Source organism: Micrasema longulum, unplaced genomic scaffold (genome assembly GCF_059751315.1).
Source record: "Micrasema longulum isolate JH-2025_06_02 unplaced genomic scaffold, ASM5975131v1 h1tg001317l, whole genome shotgun sequence".
Taxonomy (NCBI): Eukaryota; Metazoa; Arthropoda; class Insecta; order Trichoptera; family Brachycentridae; genus Micrasema; species Micrasema longulum.
In genome coordinates, this window is record NW_028278504.1 from 413,533 (window position 1) to 428,167 (window position 14,635).

Here is a 14,635-nt window from a genome sequence, read left to right on the forward strand (position 1 = left end):
AATAAACATTTCTTATACTGCAACGTAATCAAATGCATTTTTATTTAATCACGTACAATAGATACAATTATAAATACGTAATACGTAATTATGTTGTTTGTATAAACAAAACTTTACATTCTTCGAAAAAAAAAATGTAATTACCACTTAAATCCTTTACCGTCCACCATCCATATCAAATTGTCTTGTTATATTGATAAACCTATTTGGTACCAACAATGATACCGTTTGGGACATTATATTTATCGAATCAATCTTTGATATTTTACAATACCACCTGAAGTATTTAAACTAAAGATTGTTTATTGTCAAAATCACGTATTTGTCTCAGTCAGTTGTCATTTCACATACAAAAGAAGTGAATTTGTTTCATGTTTCTTGGCTTTTGATCCAAGACATATTTAAAATAATATTCAACTGTTTTTACAGAAAATTCCATTTAAATTTATTGACAATCGAAGATAAACTTTCCGTTGTAATAAGGGCCCTAAAGATGGATTATACATAACAATATTTCGGAGTCCCTACGGTGCTATTTTTAACCACTCTCGCGGTCCCAGAAGACACTTTAATCTCGCGTATTTACTTCTACGGCCGCGAGAGCCTTTGGAATATCAAATGAAATATGAAATCTTTGTCTCTAAACGAGCTAAACCATGTTAGACGAAACGAACGTTCAAATGCTGTAGTATCATAAAGATTCCCAGGAAATTCATACAGGTGTGAGTATAAAATAAATTAATAAATAAATATAATAAATATAAAGTTTATATTTGAAGCACTAACTTTGTGGTTATTCATTATAATAAAATAAATAAAACAACTTATAGAAAATAATCATAACTTCAATAAAGACACTGAATTAAAAGTACTTCATGTTGAAAATAAAATATTAAAATTAGACAACTTAGAAATCTTAGAAATTAAAAAATCGATTCATAATAAGAAAACAATAATTAAAAACCAAATAAACAATATTTCTTTTAGTCCTCTCCTGGCTTACTTCGAAAATAAAGATATCAGATTACCACCCGTGTAAGAAAAAAACACTTGATTTATTGGGTCCACGTGTAGTATTTAGTGAACATGATAGAAATAAAATAAAAAGGAATCAATTCATTAGTTACGTAAACCCTGACAAAGAAGCTTGTTTGCTTTGAAACCGGTCGGTGCAAAATAAAAATTAGTGGTTAAAAACAAAGTTGTTTTATTTATTTTATTAAATATAATAAATTTTACCTTTTGTATAACGAATGATAATTTACGCCGCGTGTTATACCGACTCGGTGTTCAATGGATTAGGTGCGGGCTTTGCGTCTAATGCGTCTTTTTTTTGCTTATGTTGGTAGTCGGCTCTTGGTGGTTTGTTTTTGTTTTTGGAGCGAAATGCTGTCGTCATCCCAAATAATATTTAAGGCAAGTTTTAAATGCATTAACTAAAATTACAATGATTTGATTGAATAAACATAATATATGTATTGAATTTGATTGAATAAACATGTTTCATGAATGTTGTCGATTTATTATCCGTTTAAAACCCAGTATTGATTAAAAACGAACGTTGAATATTTTTTACCTTAAGTAGATACTGGATTAAAAAATATGTCAATAGGAATGAATTACGGTCTGAACTAGTTGATATATCACAAATTATATTGTATTACATAAGTACAGGAATGGCTTGCACGTCAGGACCTCGGGACGCCAGGATAAAATTGAAAAAATAAAAATAATCATGTCAATGTAAGTAGGTAAGCAATCAAAAATAAAACTGATATTTTTTATTTATTTCTAGTATAATTATTAAATGCCAATATCCTTAATTAATTTGTATGTCAAAGTACAATCTTTTGTTGACAAAACACATTATTTTTTACTGTAGAGTATTATTTTAAAAAATACATAATTTATTTTATTTATATTTATTTTCTTTTCTTTTATTTGGTATTTTTACAGCTATTACATAAACAAAATAAGTAGAAAAATCTTAACAATGCTAAAGCCAATTAAAAAAATCCACCGTAAATATAATGACACATAATATATAAAAAAAGAAGTTTAGTAATTGTATTTGTGTGACGTTTGCATTCATGTGTATGTGAATGTGTGTATGCGTGAATGAATGAGGGAGAGGATACATGTTCTTGTGGGAATGAATGAGGGAGAGGGTGCGTGTGTGTGGGTGCGTAAGTATAAAAAAAATTTGTTTAAAACTTGTAATTGCATTAAAAATGGTACAATAAAGAGCTTAGTAAAAAGTTAGAAACCTTTTTGTTAAAATTCAAATGAAGAAATGATATAAATTGTATTTTTTTAAAGTATGTTAGATTTCAAAACCGGATTCTGAAAAAAAAGCATTTTATTTTAAAATTTAACTGATACACATCGAATGAATAATGTGCGACTAGTCCTATACAATACGGTAGGTAACCATAAAATGCAGTAAATACGAAATAATGACAACAATAAAATAAGGTTTGACAATACGCGAACGTTGATTCAAAACGAACACACAAATGCATATTATATGCACCTACATAATATATAAATAAGAATAACATATAAGTTTGATAGATGGCTAGATGGCTAAATAATATGATGGTTCTACGTTGTATACAAAAAAGTAAGGTACCCGTTTAAGTAAATCAAATGAAAATGGGATTTTGAAAGCACATAATATATAATTAAACTATTAAATAAACTGAATGTGTAATGTATTTGAATACTTTAATTTGCACCTTTTATTAATTTTATTCAAGTGTCACACCTGCAATGTTCAAGTATAACCATTAATAAATCCTTTTTTAGAAGGAAATTATTTCAAATTTGAATAATAAAATAATCGACTTAAAGTTGGGAGTGACTCAATAAAAATCTATTTACATAATACAAATATTTATACCATAGAAATGTTATTGAGAAATGTCAAGAAAAAGATTATTTACACATTTTAGTAAGATGCTTAGGTATATCTCAAAGTTTAAAACAATTGATAAACTAGAAGCTTCAAAAGTGAAATAGCCTCAAAAAGTCGAAATTAAGTAAATTCTTTATAAATTAATATCAAAGGATTCAAAATGGGCGACATCTTAATAGCGTTTAATTACATTAATTTAGTTCTTATAAAGGTCCACAGGCAAAATTCCCTTTCCCAACACTACACAAATAAAGACATCCAGGAAATAAAATGATCTTGTGAAATATAAACTTTGTTCATTATGAGTAATTTTAATAATACTGTAACTTTCATGTAATAAAAATTAATCCTGTAATTTTACAATGAACTATTTATTATTTACAGTACTGTAGAGCATTTTACTTAAAGCTTCTAGTTTTTTATTAAATAGTGCTAGAAGTGCTTAATTATGTCAAAAAAGCTCATTGTTCGGGAGAAGGATATTGTTTGTTTCTGAAGCGATTTTCATATAAAATTTAAAATTATCAAATTCAACAAGGGCATTTCTTTTACTGCAGTAATATGACTTTTTGTGTTACAATTACCAATGCAATCTTGCACTTTTTGCATAAAAAATCTCATTCCTTTTATTGCTTATGTCAAAACAAACAGCATTTCTTGCTATAAAATGTACCAAAACACTATTTTGACATACTCGTGACAAGCATATTATTTTATGTCGAATTTCTTAAAGTGACGGTTATTGAGGAGTACTTTCTGTTGCCAGTGCTTTCTGTTGGAGTGCTTTCTCTACACCACGCGGCTGACTAATCTCCACCTTTTGCAGATTTTTTTACTCGAGATTAGCCACTAAATAAATTAAAAAAATAATACAATAAAAAACAATCAACGCTCATTTTAGGGTGTATTGTAAATGTGTATAACCAGACCGCGACCGGCTTAAAATCGGCCGTTTTGTCCGAAATCTGACAAAGGCACTTTTAGCACTAACCCCCAGATAATACCCTTAATATAATACTGTAAGGTATTCGCATATCGATCGAAGACAATAATATTATTTTAAATTTAACATATAATATTAAGTTTTCATTTATTCGTCTCAAGACAGAAGTCACTGAAGTTGGATCCCGAGGCCGTGGAACGATGCACCGTCGATTATAAGGTAGAAGTTGGCTGTGGAGGGTCAAACGAGGGTGCTGGAGCCATGTGTCAGTCTTTCCTGCAGTGGTAGCAGGAGCAGGAAGTAGCTGACCTGAATGTGATGTTTCTCTCACCTTCCAGGCACAAGATTTGCACCGTCACCTGAAGAAATTCGTTCAAGATAAGAAGATGGCCGAATGTTTATCATGGAGTATTCTTGTATGTGCAAAATCGTCAAATCACTTGACAACAGGTATAGCCAAGTACGAGTACCAGACATTATAACATAAATACGTATGTACAATTATTGTAAATGAACAATCAACAGATTGAAAAAAATATATTTAGGAGTTTGAAGAATAAAATAATCGAATGGATATACTAATCGAATGGCCACTTTACACACTGTGTGATATTCACATAATCAGCCAATGACATGTCATAAGTTCTATAAATGCCCAGATTTCCATATTCCCTTCTTAATTTTTTTTTCCTTCTGTTGCAACAAATTTAGATCTAAATAACTCTCTAGGGAGAAAATCCAGCCTGTCTACAAACATTTAGACACCCATAAAACATCGATCAAACAAATATGTAGTTACAAAAGAAAGAAGTTGAACATAGATAAGTATTTTATTAAAAAATGAATACCAACACATTAATATTTTTTTTGCCTAAAACTTTTATAATTTTTCAAAAACATTTAATTATGTACCTCCCTACTTTTGTGTGGTATTTTATATTTATTTATATATTATATAAATATATATAATACGTTACTTAAAAAAACTGTTTATTAGATACATTACATATTTATAAGACCTACATATTATTGTCTTGTCGAACCATGAAACGCTCGAATTTATATTTTGTACTTGTCATGTAAAAACTCCCTGGGCGTATATAATTTTAAAAAATAAAAAATAATAATGAATGTCGAAAAATGTGTTAATTTTTAAATACCCATCTGGAGTAATTAGATACCAACACGTACATATTTTTTTCTTATTTTCTTGTAAAAACCAATATAAATAAATTTGTTTAGAATATATATACAGTAACTGCATTTATCATGTTGATGTATTTGAGTCCTATAGAATCAAAAACAGCAATCTGACGATTTTATGCAAATCGTGTTTATAGGTGGGGCAACATTGTTCTATTTAAATAGTTGTTTCTTATTTAGTAACATCCTATTAAAAACATAAATTTGCAATGGAAAATCAGATTTTAAAAACCTTATTATTATCAAACGCAACAATCTGCGAACGTGCTTCGCGATCAATTTTTTGTTTTTTATTTAAAAGTAAAAATATGAGTCTTCTATTTTTTAAAACTGTAATAATAACTAAATAAAAGTAGCACAAAAATAAGTCATAAATATTTCGGAAGAATGTAACAAAAAAATTGATGTTTAAATTTATACAACCCTATTAAATTCGAACTTAGTAATAATAAAAAACAGCAATCTTTGAACATATTCAGCAAAGTTGGAAATTCAGTATCAATAATAGCAATCTGAAAAATTCATAATTAATTATTGTTTTAATTGAAACTGAATAAATTCGAGGATGAATATAATATATTTAGAAATCTCTAACTAATGTAATTCAATACAATTGCAAGAAATTTACTAACTGATTAAAGCGTAAAATATTTTTTCTTGTTTACCGCAAGTTAGTAAAAAGTCAGATTGCTGGTTTTGATTTTAAACAATTCATTTATGATCTGTGCGTTTATATTTCTTGAAATAATAAAATAAAACTACTATGTGTATTATCAAATTAATACCTATAGAGAATTCGAAATACTGTTAGCTGCACAATGAGGAAATCCACAGGAAACAATAAATTGAATGATCCATCAGAAGGGGATGATCCTTGGATTCTCCAATTAAACTCACCTGCTCAGCTTCCATGATGCTGCAGCACTGCGCGAGTGACGTCACGGGGCGGGGGGCCGAGGGGCGCAGTTCGGGGAAGGCCACAGAGGGGCAGAACCCCCGACAAGCGTTGGTGGTCACAGAAAACTGGGCGCAGTCGGGAATACTCACGCTGCGGCTGTGCCCTAGACACCAGTGTACAGGCATATCTCAACTGAGACTAATAAATTATTATTCGAGGGTAACGTATTATTTATTTATTATTATACTAAGTCCTGAGTTTGTATTCCTTGGGAATATTTATAATAACTTTCCTCTATGCGCAGCTGACAGAGAGTCCCCCAGGACTCTATAACAGCTGCGGGTGGATGGTGGGCTCAAGGGTCTCCCCTCAATATACTATACCTCAAAGTCCTAACTAGGATAACCTGTTCTAAGGAGAACTGTAGTGTTTTTTTTCACACATCTCTCCTAACAGTTTTTTTTGCTTCAGCTAGATTAGGATTTATTTTCTGAACGCTTCTTTGTTATCTGTGTAATTGCATAATTCTTTGGACAAGCTTTTTAAACAATTTGGCAGAGATATAATCCTTGTGACCAAGTACCTTTTACAAGAATTGACACTTATATTCAGTCAATTTGGTAGACCGGTTTTATTGCTTCCGCGACATCGTCTGTAAAGTAAACCTGGGGAAATACGCCGCGTTTGACAATATGCCGCACAGCCATAAATCTCACAAAAAATCCTTAGTTTATGCACTAATGGCGTTGCAAAAGCGCCCCACAAAAACAGTAGGGTCCAACAAATATATTGTTTTCAATGTTTAAAATATATATTTAAGAACCATATTTTTTTTACAAGTAATTCAAATAGATCAAGTCAAAGAAGGAATCGTGTGTTAGAAATAACACATTGTAAAAAGAGGCTCGCACAGAGACATGTATGGGCCCAAAAATGTTTAATTATTTTTTTACCGACAATATTTCATTGATTCCAAACTTTCAAAATTTTCCTACTTTTAAAAAACACGCACTATCCTGGATACAAACTAAAGATTTGAACTCTTTTTTTCCATGATAATTTTGTTGCCCTTTAATAATAGGGAATATTTTTGTGTTTTTAAAAATATATTTTTATTCCTTTTTTAATTACTATAAAAAAATACCATATAACCTTTTACAGAACTTTTTATTTTATCTTTCTTATGTTACACAAAAATATTATAACTGTCTATTTATTATAAAAACAAAAATTCATTGACATTTTCTTGCATACCCACGAACAGGCCATGCTTTTGTAGGATTTTTTGTTTACTATTGTTACTATTACTATGTATTTCATTGCTATGTAATTATCCTTTATTTTTTGAATACTCTGTTTTACCTGTTATGTTAATTGTAAAAAAAAACACCAAAAAAAAAAAAAAAATATAAAAAAAACGTGAAAATTTTGCCCAGTTTTACCAAACTTTTACAATATCAATTTTTTGTATAAGACTACTCATATCCATTTTGTTGAATAGTGATACTAATTATTCTGAGCATTTTTACAAGTACACAACGTTTGCTTTTCTTTTATTTATGCTATTTTCGAAGACAAAAGATACTGGGCAAAATTGTCTGCACTTGTTTACAATTTTGCCCACTTGCTCATTAACTGTTATTTTAGGTTTTATCATCCTTATCATGCGGTTTATTATTACTTTTTGGGCGAAAAATGCTGTTTATCAATAGCATCATCGAGGCATCACCATTATAAAATCAATGCAAAAAATAGGTGGCCAATATTGTCAACTATTTCCTCAATTTTTCTATACAATGCGGATTTGTGTGCCAGGGTTGGCACATAATTGGATTTTCAACAAAACCAAAGGAGTTTATCTCTAATCCTTTTAATTTGTTCGTGTTTGACTATGCATAAGCCAATAAATTATAAATCGCTTTTGAAATGTTTTTACAAACCATTTCAGTTCTGATGCGATTTTCGTAATTAAGAGAGCAAGCTCTCAAAACATTTTTCTTTAAATGTATGTAGAAAACAAAAAAAACTTTTTTTTTAATTTAGTACAGCAGTGCAATTATTTGCTAGATTACATATCTTTTGAAATCGTATTTTGTGTCAATATTTTCTGTTTTATTCTCTGTTTTTTGAAATCTGATTTTTGTCATGGATAATGTTTTTTCAAAGTAGTATGTAGCGACAACCTGAGACGTGGGCAAAATTGTCAAAACACTTGCTAAGAAATCTAAGGGAATTTCGCCCACTTAAATATCTATTGTGTTTGTTCAAATAGATATACAGAAATACTTTCTATAGCGTTGTTATTGTGTATGCAATGAAATATATAAAACTTCCTCGCCTTGTTTCAACACAAACTCCGCAACAACAAAAGTTTTGACACTTTTTATAGATATACAAAAACAGACTTTCAAGTTAGTTAAACTTATCAAATTTAAAGTTAAAGTTATCAAATTTCAAGTGAACGTAGTTATACAGAAAGCAGCCAGCCATATAAAAGAAACTGAGATAATAGCCATTTTGTGAAAAGAGTGAATTATAAAATCTACACAATAGTTGGAATGTTTTTGACTTTAACAAACGATAAACAATGAATGCATAAGTTTTTTTTAAATATGACAAACAAGAATTTTATTATGTATTTGAGCAGTTTAAAAGATTTTTAAAATACCATAAGATTTTTGTAGTTTTGTGGATGTTTTCTGCAAATTGAGAAATATCGTTTTTGTGATCGACACCTTTTTCCGAATGTGATTAATACAGTTTTTTGTATCAAAGCGGTCTGACTGTTTTTAGCAGAACATTGAATCGACCTTACTGCACCCGATAACATCAATATCTCATTTTTCCAAAATTGTGGACTGGCTGCTTTCTGCATAACTACGTTCAAGTGATCAAATGAAACTGGCGGTAAACTGAATATTTAGTTTTGCCACGGAACTATCAACATGTACTTACCAAATGTAATTCTAATGATACCCGTAGTTTTTCTTACTTTAATACATGATTTTGTTAAGGATTTCGGCAGTGGGCAAAATTGTCAGGTTTGACGGTAGTCTATTTGAACTCGGAATTATTGTTACATGTCTGCTATTTATATTTTATTTATTTATTTATATGCATCAACGGTTCAAAAAACCTTTTACAAAAAAATGATTTACAGAAATAATCACAGCAGTGTACAGTAATTATGTAGTACATAGTATGAAATAAAAGAATAATTAAAACTAAACAATTTAGTGAACATATAATTTAAAACAAAAAAGTAAAAAAGAAACATAACATCTCTAAATAAAAGATAACAAGAACCATGAGAAAATCTTATGCTCAAAATATAAATATAACACAGTAAAGTTGAGAATAACTAGATAATAATAATATAAAAAATAATAACGTAAACAATACAACATTACTACTTTATAAATTAAAGGTTTTTTAGAGCAATAAAACAAACAAAAAAAACTTAATTTTACTAAATAATACCTTTATTTGGTAAAATCATCATCATCAGTTGGTTGGAAAAAGTTGCCATTTGGCAATAAATCCACCAATGTACGATTTAAAGTATGTCGAACACGTTAAAATAAAGAAATAAAAAATCACGTATTCCAGGAAACAAAGTTAAATTTAATAATATATTTTTTTTTAAATCCATTACTTTTCCAAAAAATAATGAGTGAGAATACGTTTTAATTCATGGACAGAATTCGTATTAAAAATATAGAATATTTATTCATATTGATTTCCATACCTATGTATCCATTTTATTTTACCAAGTGAATGCCGATTCATTCCACAAATATGTACACTGAGTATGGGTACATTATTTGACGAACCAAAATGGTACATAGGGCACTGCATTGGTACACCAATTGAAGCGTATCTTGATATTTTTTGGTTACATTAAGGTAAGATGATTAGTCTTACGCTTCAGGTACCAGTAAAAGGGCTATTTTAGTTCAATTTTTTTTGCACTACAAAAGGCCAGGGGGCCCATTTACAGAGTGAATTACAACACAAAACACCCAGGCTTGGGATAAATCAAATTATTTTTTGTTTTCTCACCGGGAATCGAACCTGGAACCTTCCGTGCTTAAGTCAAGTGTCTTAACCATTACACCACATAGGCCTCCAGATCAAACTATAATTTTAAATTTAAAAAATATTATCCTACTAACAGTTAATGGCTCGCAGTGTTCTCACCTAGAAGGTGGCAGCCCGGCTTCTCCCACGCCCCCCGGGGGCCCGCGCCCCCCGGCTGCTCGGGCGCCCCCAGAGGCGTGTCCTCCTCGTCCTCCTCCCCCTCCAACTGCGCCCCCACCGCTCCCAGCAGCAGCACCAGCACGGCCAGCCTCATCTTCCGAGAGCCTCCCCTCTTCTGGCGGGTTGACACAAACATTTTAGCTGGGTTCACACGAGGACTATACAATAGACATGACAATATTGTTATGTCTCAGCTTTGGGACCAGCCGCACCGCGCAGGACAAGCAATGAGGAAATTTAGTGTTTTAGTTTTTTGTGTTGTTAAAAGATTATTAACTAAACCAATTTTTTTTTATGTAATACATTATCACCGCTATGATTTATTGAAGTTTTGTGTTTCTGAAATTACTCCGCGTGTGACGTTCGGCCAATGATGAAATTCAGTGTCTTTTTTTATTTGTTAAAAGACTATTAAACTAAGCCAAATCAATACTTTTTTACATATCGTTATATCAGCGCTACGATTCTTTAAAGTTTTGTATTTCTGAAATAACTCCGCGTGTGACGTCAGAGGTTGTTCACTGTTAGTTCTTCCCATTAGTCCGTTTACGGTAAGCTAACCGGATATCCTTTACAGCTGTCACATCATTGGTTGGTTTATATGGACCAGTGACGTCAATCAAAATAGTGCTTTGTATGAAAATGGTTATTATCTTTTTCGTCCATTTTCAATAAACTTTGCCGTACGATTTAATGCTTTTTTTTACCGTGCGCATGAAAACATTTTTTGTATCCCATTTCCCGTAGGGCTGAAGTTCCTCATTGGTCCGTTGACGGTAAGTAAACCAGAAATCTTCCACGACTCTCTTATCATTGGTTGATTCATATAAACTATAGTTGATCCATATAGCGATAAATATTATTTCTTTTATGGCAAGATATTTTGAAATTGTTAAAGGACGAATTAAATATTATGATTATGATAAAAAAACACATTTAAAACCCGGCATTTCCATAACAGCTACTATAGCGTTTTCTCTGCACGACAATTATTGAAAAATGTTTATTTTTAAACGACATTATTTATTTAAAAATGGGTTTCTACACAAAAATATTTCATAGTCCCGGGGCTGGCACCTGAAGCGTAAGACGCGCTGCGATTGGTGTACCAATACAGTGCCCTATGCACCATTAGGTGTGGAAAGGAAATTAGAAATCAAACACTGATTTGAGTCTACTGAACACTTTATTTTATTTTACAAATATAAAAACAATAATTTTGTGACATTTGTTTCGCCTTGTAAGGGTATTTTCAAACGAATGTGAAGATTAAATGGATTGAATGTCCTTAACTATTGGTTTTTCCCTCAATTATGATTAAAGCACAAGAGAAAAACATTATTATCACTAAGAGCTAGAACATTATTGCCAGGCTATTTCGACATAATAAATACATATTTTGTGAGACCCTTTTTTTTTATTCAACTTGAAATATCTCGTCAAAGCAATTTTCATTATAATGCGCGGCAGTATAAACTCATTTCCGTTTTTTTTATGAGCTTAAATTGTCCAAAATAATAATATAATAAATGATATGAAATCGATAATAGAATATTTTTGTCGTCGTCGTAAAAAAACGTAAAAAATACATTATAATAATCATGGTTAGGCCGTTTGATAATGTGTCACTGCGTAAAAAAAAACCTATCTTGCGTATGTCAATAAATACTTACTTTGTTATATTTTTTCCGAATTTCAACCATAAATACCTAAATTCCCCATAACATATTAAACACTTATGCCCGTATGCAGAGACAAACCTTAAGGTGAGGAAAGTACATTCTATTGTCTTCACCTTCGGGTTATTCTCTCCATTTGAAATTAGAATGTACTTTCCTCACCTTAAGTTTAGTCTCTGCATACGGGTATTAGCCTTGCCCTTAACTATTGGTTTTTCCCTCAATTATAATTAATGTACATGCTATAGGTCATAATATTATTTTTATTTTCTACTAAAGTACATTAACTACTTTGAATTATATAACTATATAAGGACATTCAATCCATCTAATCTTTACATTCGTTTGAAAACGCCCTAACAAGGCGAAACGAAATTTTTGTTTTAATATTTTTTTTATATGTGTAAAAATAAAATAAAGTGTTCAGTAGACTCAAATCAGTGTTTGACTTCTAATATTATAAGTTTGAATATGGAGTTCTACAAAATAAACACCAAATCAACCAATCAAAAAACCTGTCTTCTCTATACAATCGAAACCCTGCTCCCCGTTTACTAAATGAATTAAACCAAAAATGAAAATATGTAGATGAGTATCCACCCTCGCGAATTTTACGGGCCGGGTGTATTGAGAATTGGGACTATACGTGTAAATTGGGTATATGGCCAAACTCAAAATAAACCCACTTACCACTCAGGTTTTATTGATGAACTTAGCAAATAATACAATTATCTTCCAAATTTATACAATTGAATTGTTTTATGCTTCCATTGTTTCTAGTGACACGACAGGTATGAAGATCTAGAATCTCAAACTCAGACTACGCAGTAAGGGTCACTGAAAGCCCTTTTATCTGGAGAATTTAAATTTTACCCCCCTAGGGGTTTATTAGAATAAAATGGTAATATTATAGGGTCTTCAATGCTACTAACATTAGTTTAATCGACCGTTGCAAAGGTATGTAGTTGTGTACCTGCCTGACGATTCGCGTCATCCATTAATGAATTGAGAATTGCGCCGAGAATAGCTTATGTGATTATTATGCTTAGTAAAATAAAGGGTGGAAAACGGGTGTACGTCTAAAGGTAAAAAAATATTGAAAATAAACTCTACAACCAGAAAAAATGCTCTCCCAGCCGTCGAATCTTTTGTTTAATTTTTTATTTACGTTAAACCGGGGAATAATAAAGAACGCAATGTAAAGCTCATAACGAAAATATTAGCATATATTTATTTATAACTAAATAGGTACTTACATTGCTTTAATATTTTTTTCCATCTGATGTTTGTGAAGTTGCGTAGTAGTTAAGACTCTTAACTAACGCACGGAAGGTCCGATTTCGGTTTTTTTCTAGCCTGGGTGTTCTGTGCTGTAATTGGGCTTCCTGGCCAGTTGTGGTACAAAAAAGAAGTAAAAGGTTTATTGAAAACCTCTATGTAGCGGAAACTTTTGAACCTATTAGTTGTATCTTGGTCCTATTAATATTGTGAGCAATCTAGTGGCTTTAAAAAATGGTGATGGTGGTTTAGTTAGCCTTATAAAACGTAATTTGACCGTTGTTACCAGAGAAAATCAAAAGTATATCACCTCTAGGACCAAGGTACATTCTTTGTGTTTTACCTCGATCTTTAATGCACTTTTAAAAAAACAAACGTAAATCATTAAAACATCACATTTTTATGTTAAAGTGAAATCTCACAACTGAAAAGATAAAATACATTTGAAAATATGTGTTAGAAATGGCGAAGGAAAAACGTCAAATAGGACCAAGGTACTGCACCTTCGCCGACCTATTGATGTGGTGAATTCTACTGAATTATTTCACCTAGTTAAGTTTATTAAAATATGAATAATATTACATTTGCTTTATGTTTTTACCAAATGCCTCGCAACAGGAATTTTAGATAAGTATTCAAATAAAGTGCCAATTCACTATAGGTAGGTACACAGGCTCCTCAAGTACCTACCTAAAACTGACAGTTTATTACAGAACAATAATTACTTTTTTTAGAAAATCACGATTTAAAAATCAAATTATGCATTTTCTAGAGTCCTACGCTTTTTCATTGCTTAACCAGTTTGGTTCTCGATCTAATCTATTTGAATGATAGTGTATATAGTTCCAACTTAACACGGGTATATATTTAGCAAGTCGGGTCATGAAAATAATTATTAATTGTGTCTTGAACTTTTGTTTGTACATACATATAATTATTCATAAATCAATTATGGCACAGGAAATGCAATATTTAATTGAAATATTAATTCATTATTTAAATTTGTTTAGATTTTTTTTAATCATTCGTGAAAGCTTTCAATGGCTTCTTTATTTTTAATGTACAGCACATATATTTTTATCATTTTTAATAGATGAAAATGATTATGTTTTAATATTACCACCACTTGAAATTATTTAAATCTATTGTATTCTTCCAGTGGCCTTAAAAGTTTTTTTTTAAATGGTTCACACAGGCCATGCCTTTTGGAGATGTTTTTTTTTTGTTTGTTTAGCAATGTATTTTGTACATGTAACATTTATTGTAAAAAGCAAAAAAATATATATTAAATACCATAGAATTAAGAATAGTCCAGAAACCGCATACGCACATCAAACAAAAGGAGACTCAACTACTCATAAATGAGTAGGTTTACGTTTTGACATATTAGTTTCTTTGTAGACGTCGCTCAGAACGCAACTCCTGATTCGAATTTAACCACGCCATGCCGTGCTGTG

General features: G+C 30.8%; 1 protein-coding gene across 1 annotated transcript; it reads right to left on the bottom strand.

The window, feature by feature from the left end:
* Positions 1-2,257: 2,257 nt before the first annotated feature.
* Positions 2,258-10,340, bottom strand: Gpa2 (Glycoprotein hormone alpha 2). The gene is made up of 3 exons (XM_088235022.1): positions 10,162-10,340; positions 5,961-6,124; positions 2,258-4,219 (listed from the first exon to the last, which is right to left on the bottom strand). The coding sequence occupies exons 1-3, from the start codon at positions 10,313-10,315 to the stop codon at positions 4,127-4,129; spliced, it is 411 nt and encodes a 136-aa protein (XP_088091148.1). The 5' UTR covers positions 10,316-10,340; the 3' UTR covers positions 2,258-4,126.
* Between the last annotated feature and the right edge of the window lie 4,295 nt (positions 10,341-14,635).

Excerpts from the sequence above, each read along its gene's own strand:
- Gpa2 (XM_088235022.1), bottom strand. The coding sequence starts at position 10,315 with ATGAGGCTGGCCGTGCTGGTGCTGCTGCTGGGAGCGGTGGGGGCGCAG. Across the intron at positions 6,125-10,161 it reads GCCGGGCTGCCACCTTCTAG|GGCACAGCCGCAGCGTGAGT; the intron begins GTGAGAACACTG and ends ACTGGTGTCTAG. Across the intron at positions 4,220-5,960 it reads GCATCATGGAAGCTGAGCAG|GTGACGGTGCAAATCTTGTG; the intron begins GTGAGTTTAATT and ends GAATTTCTTCAG.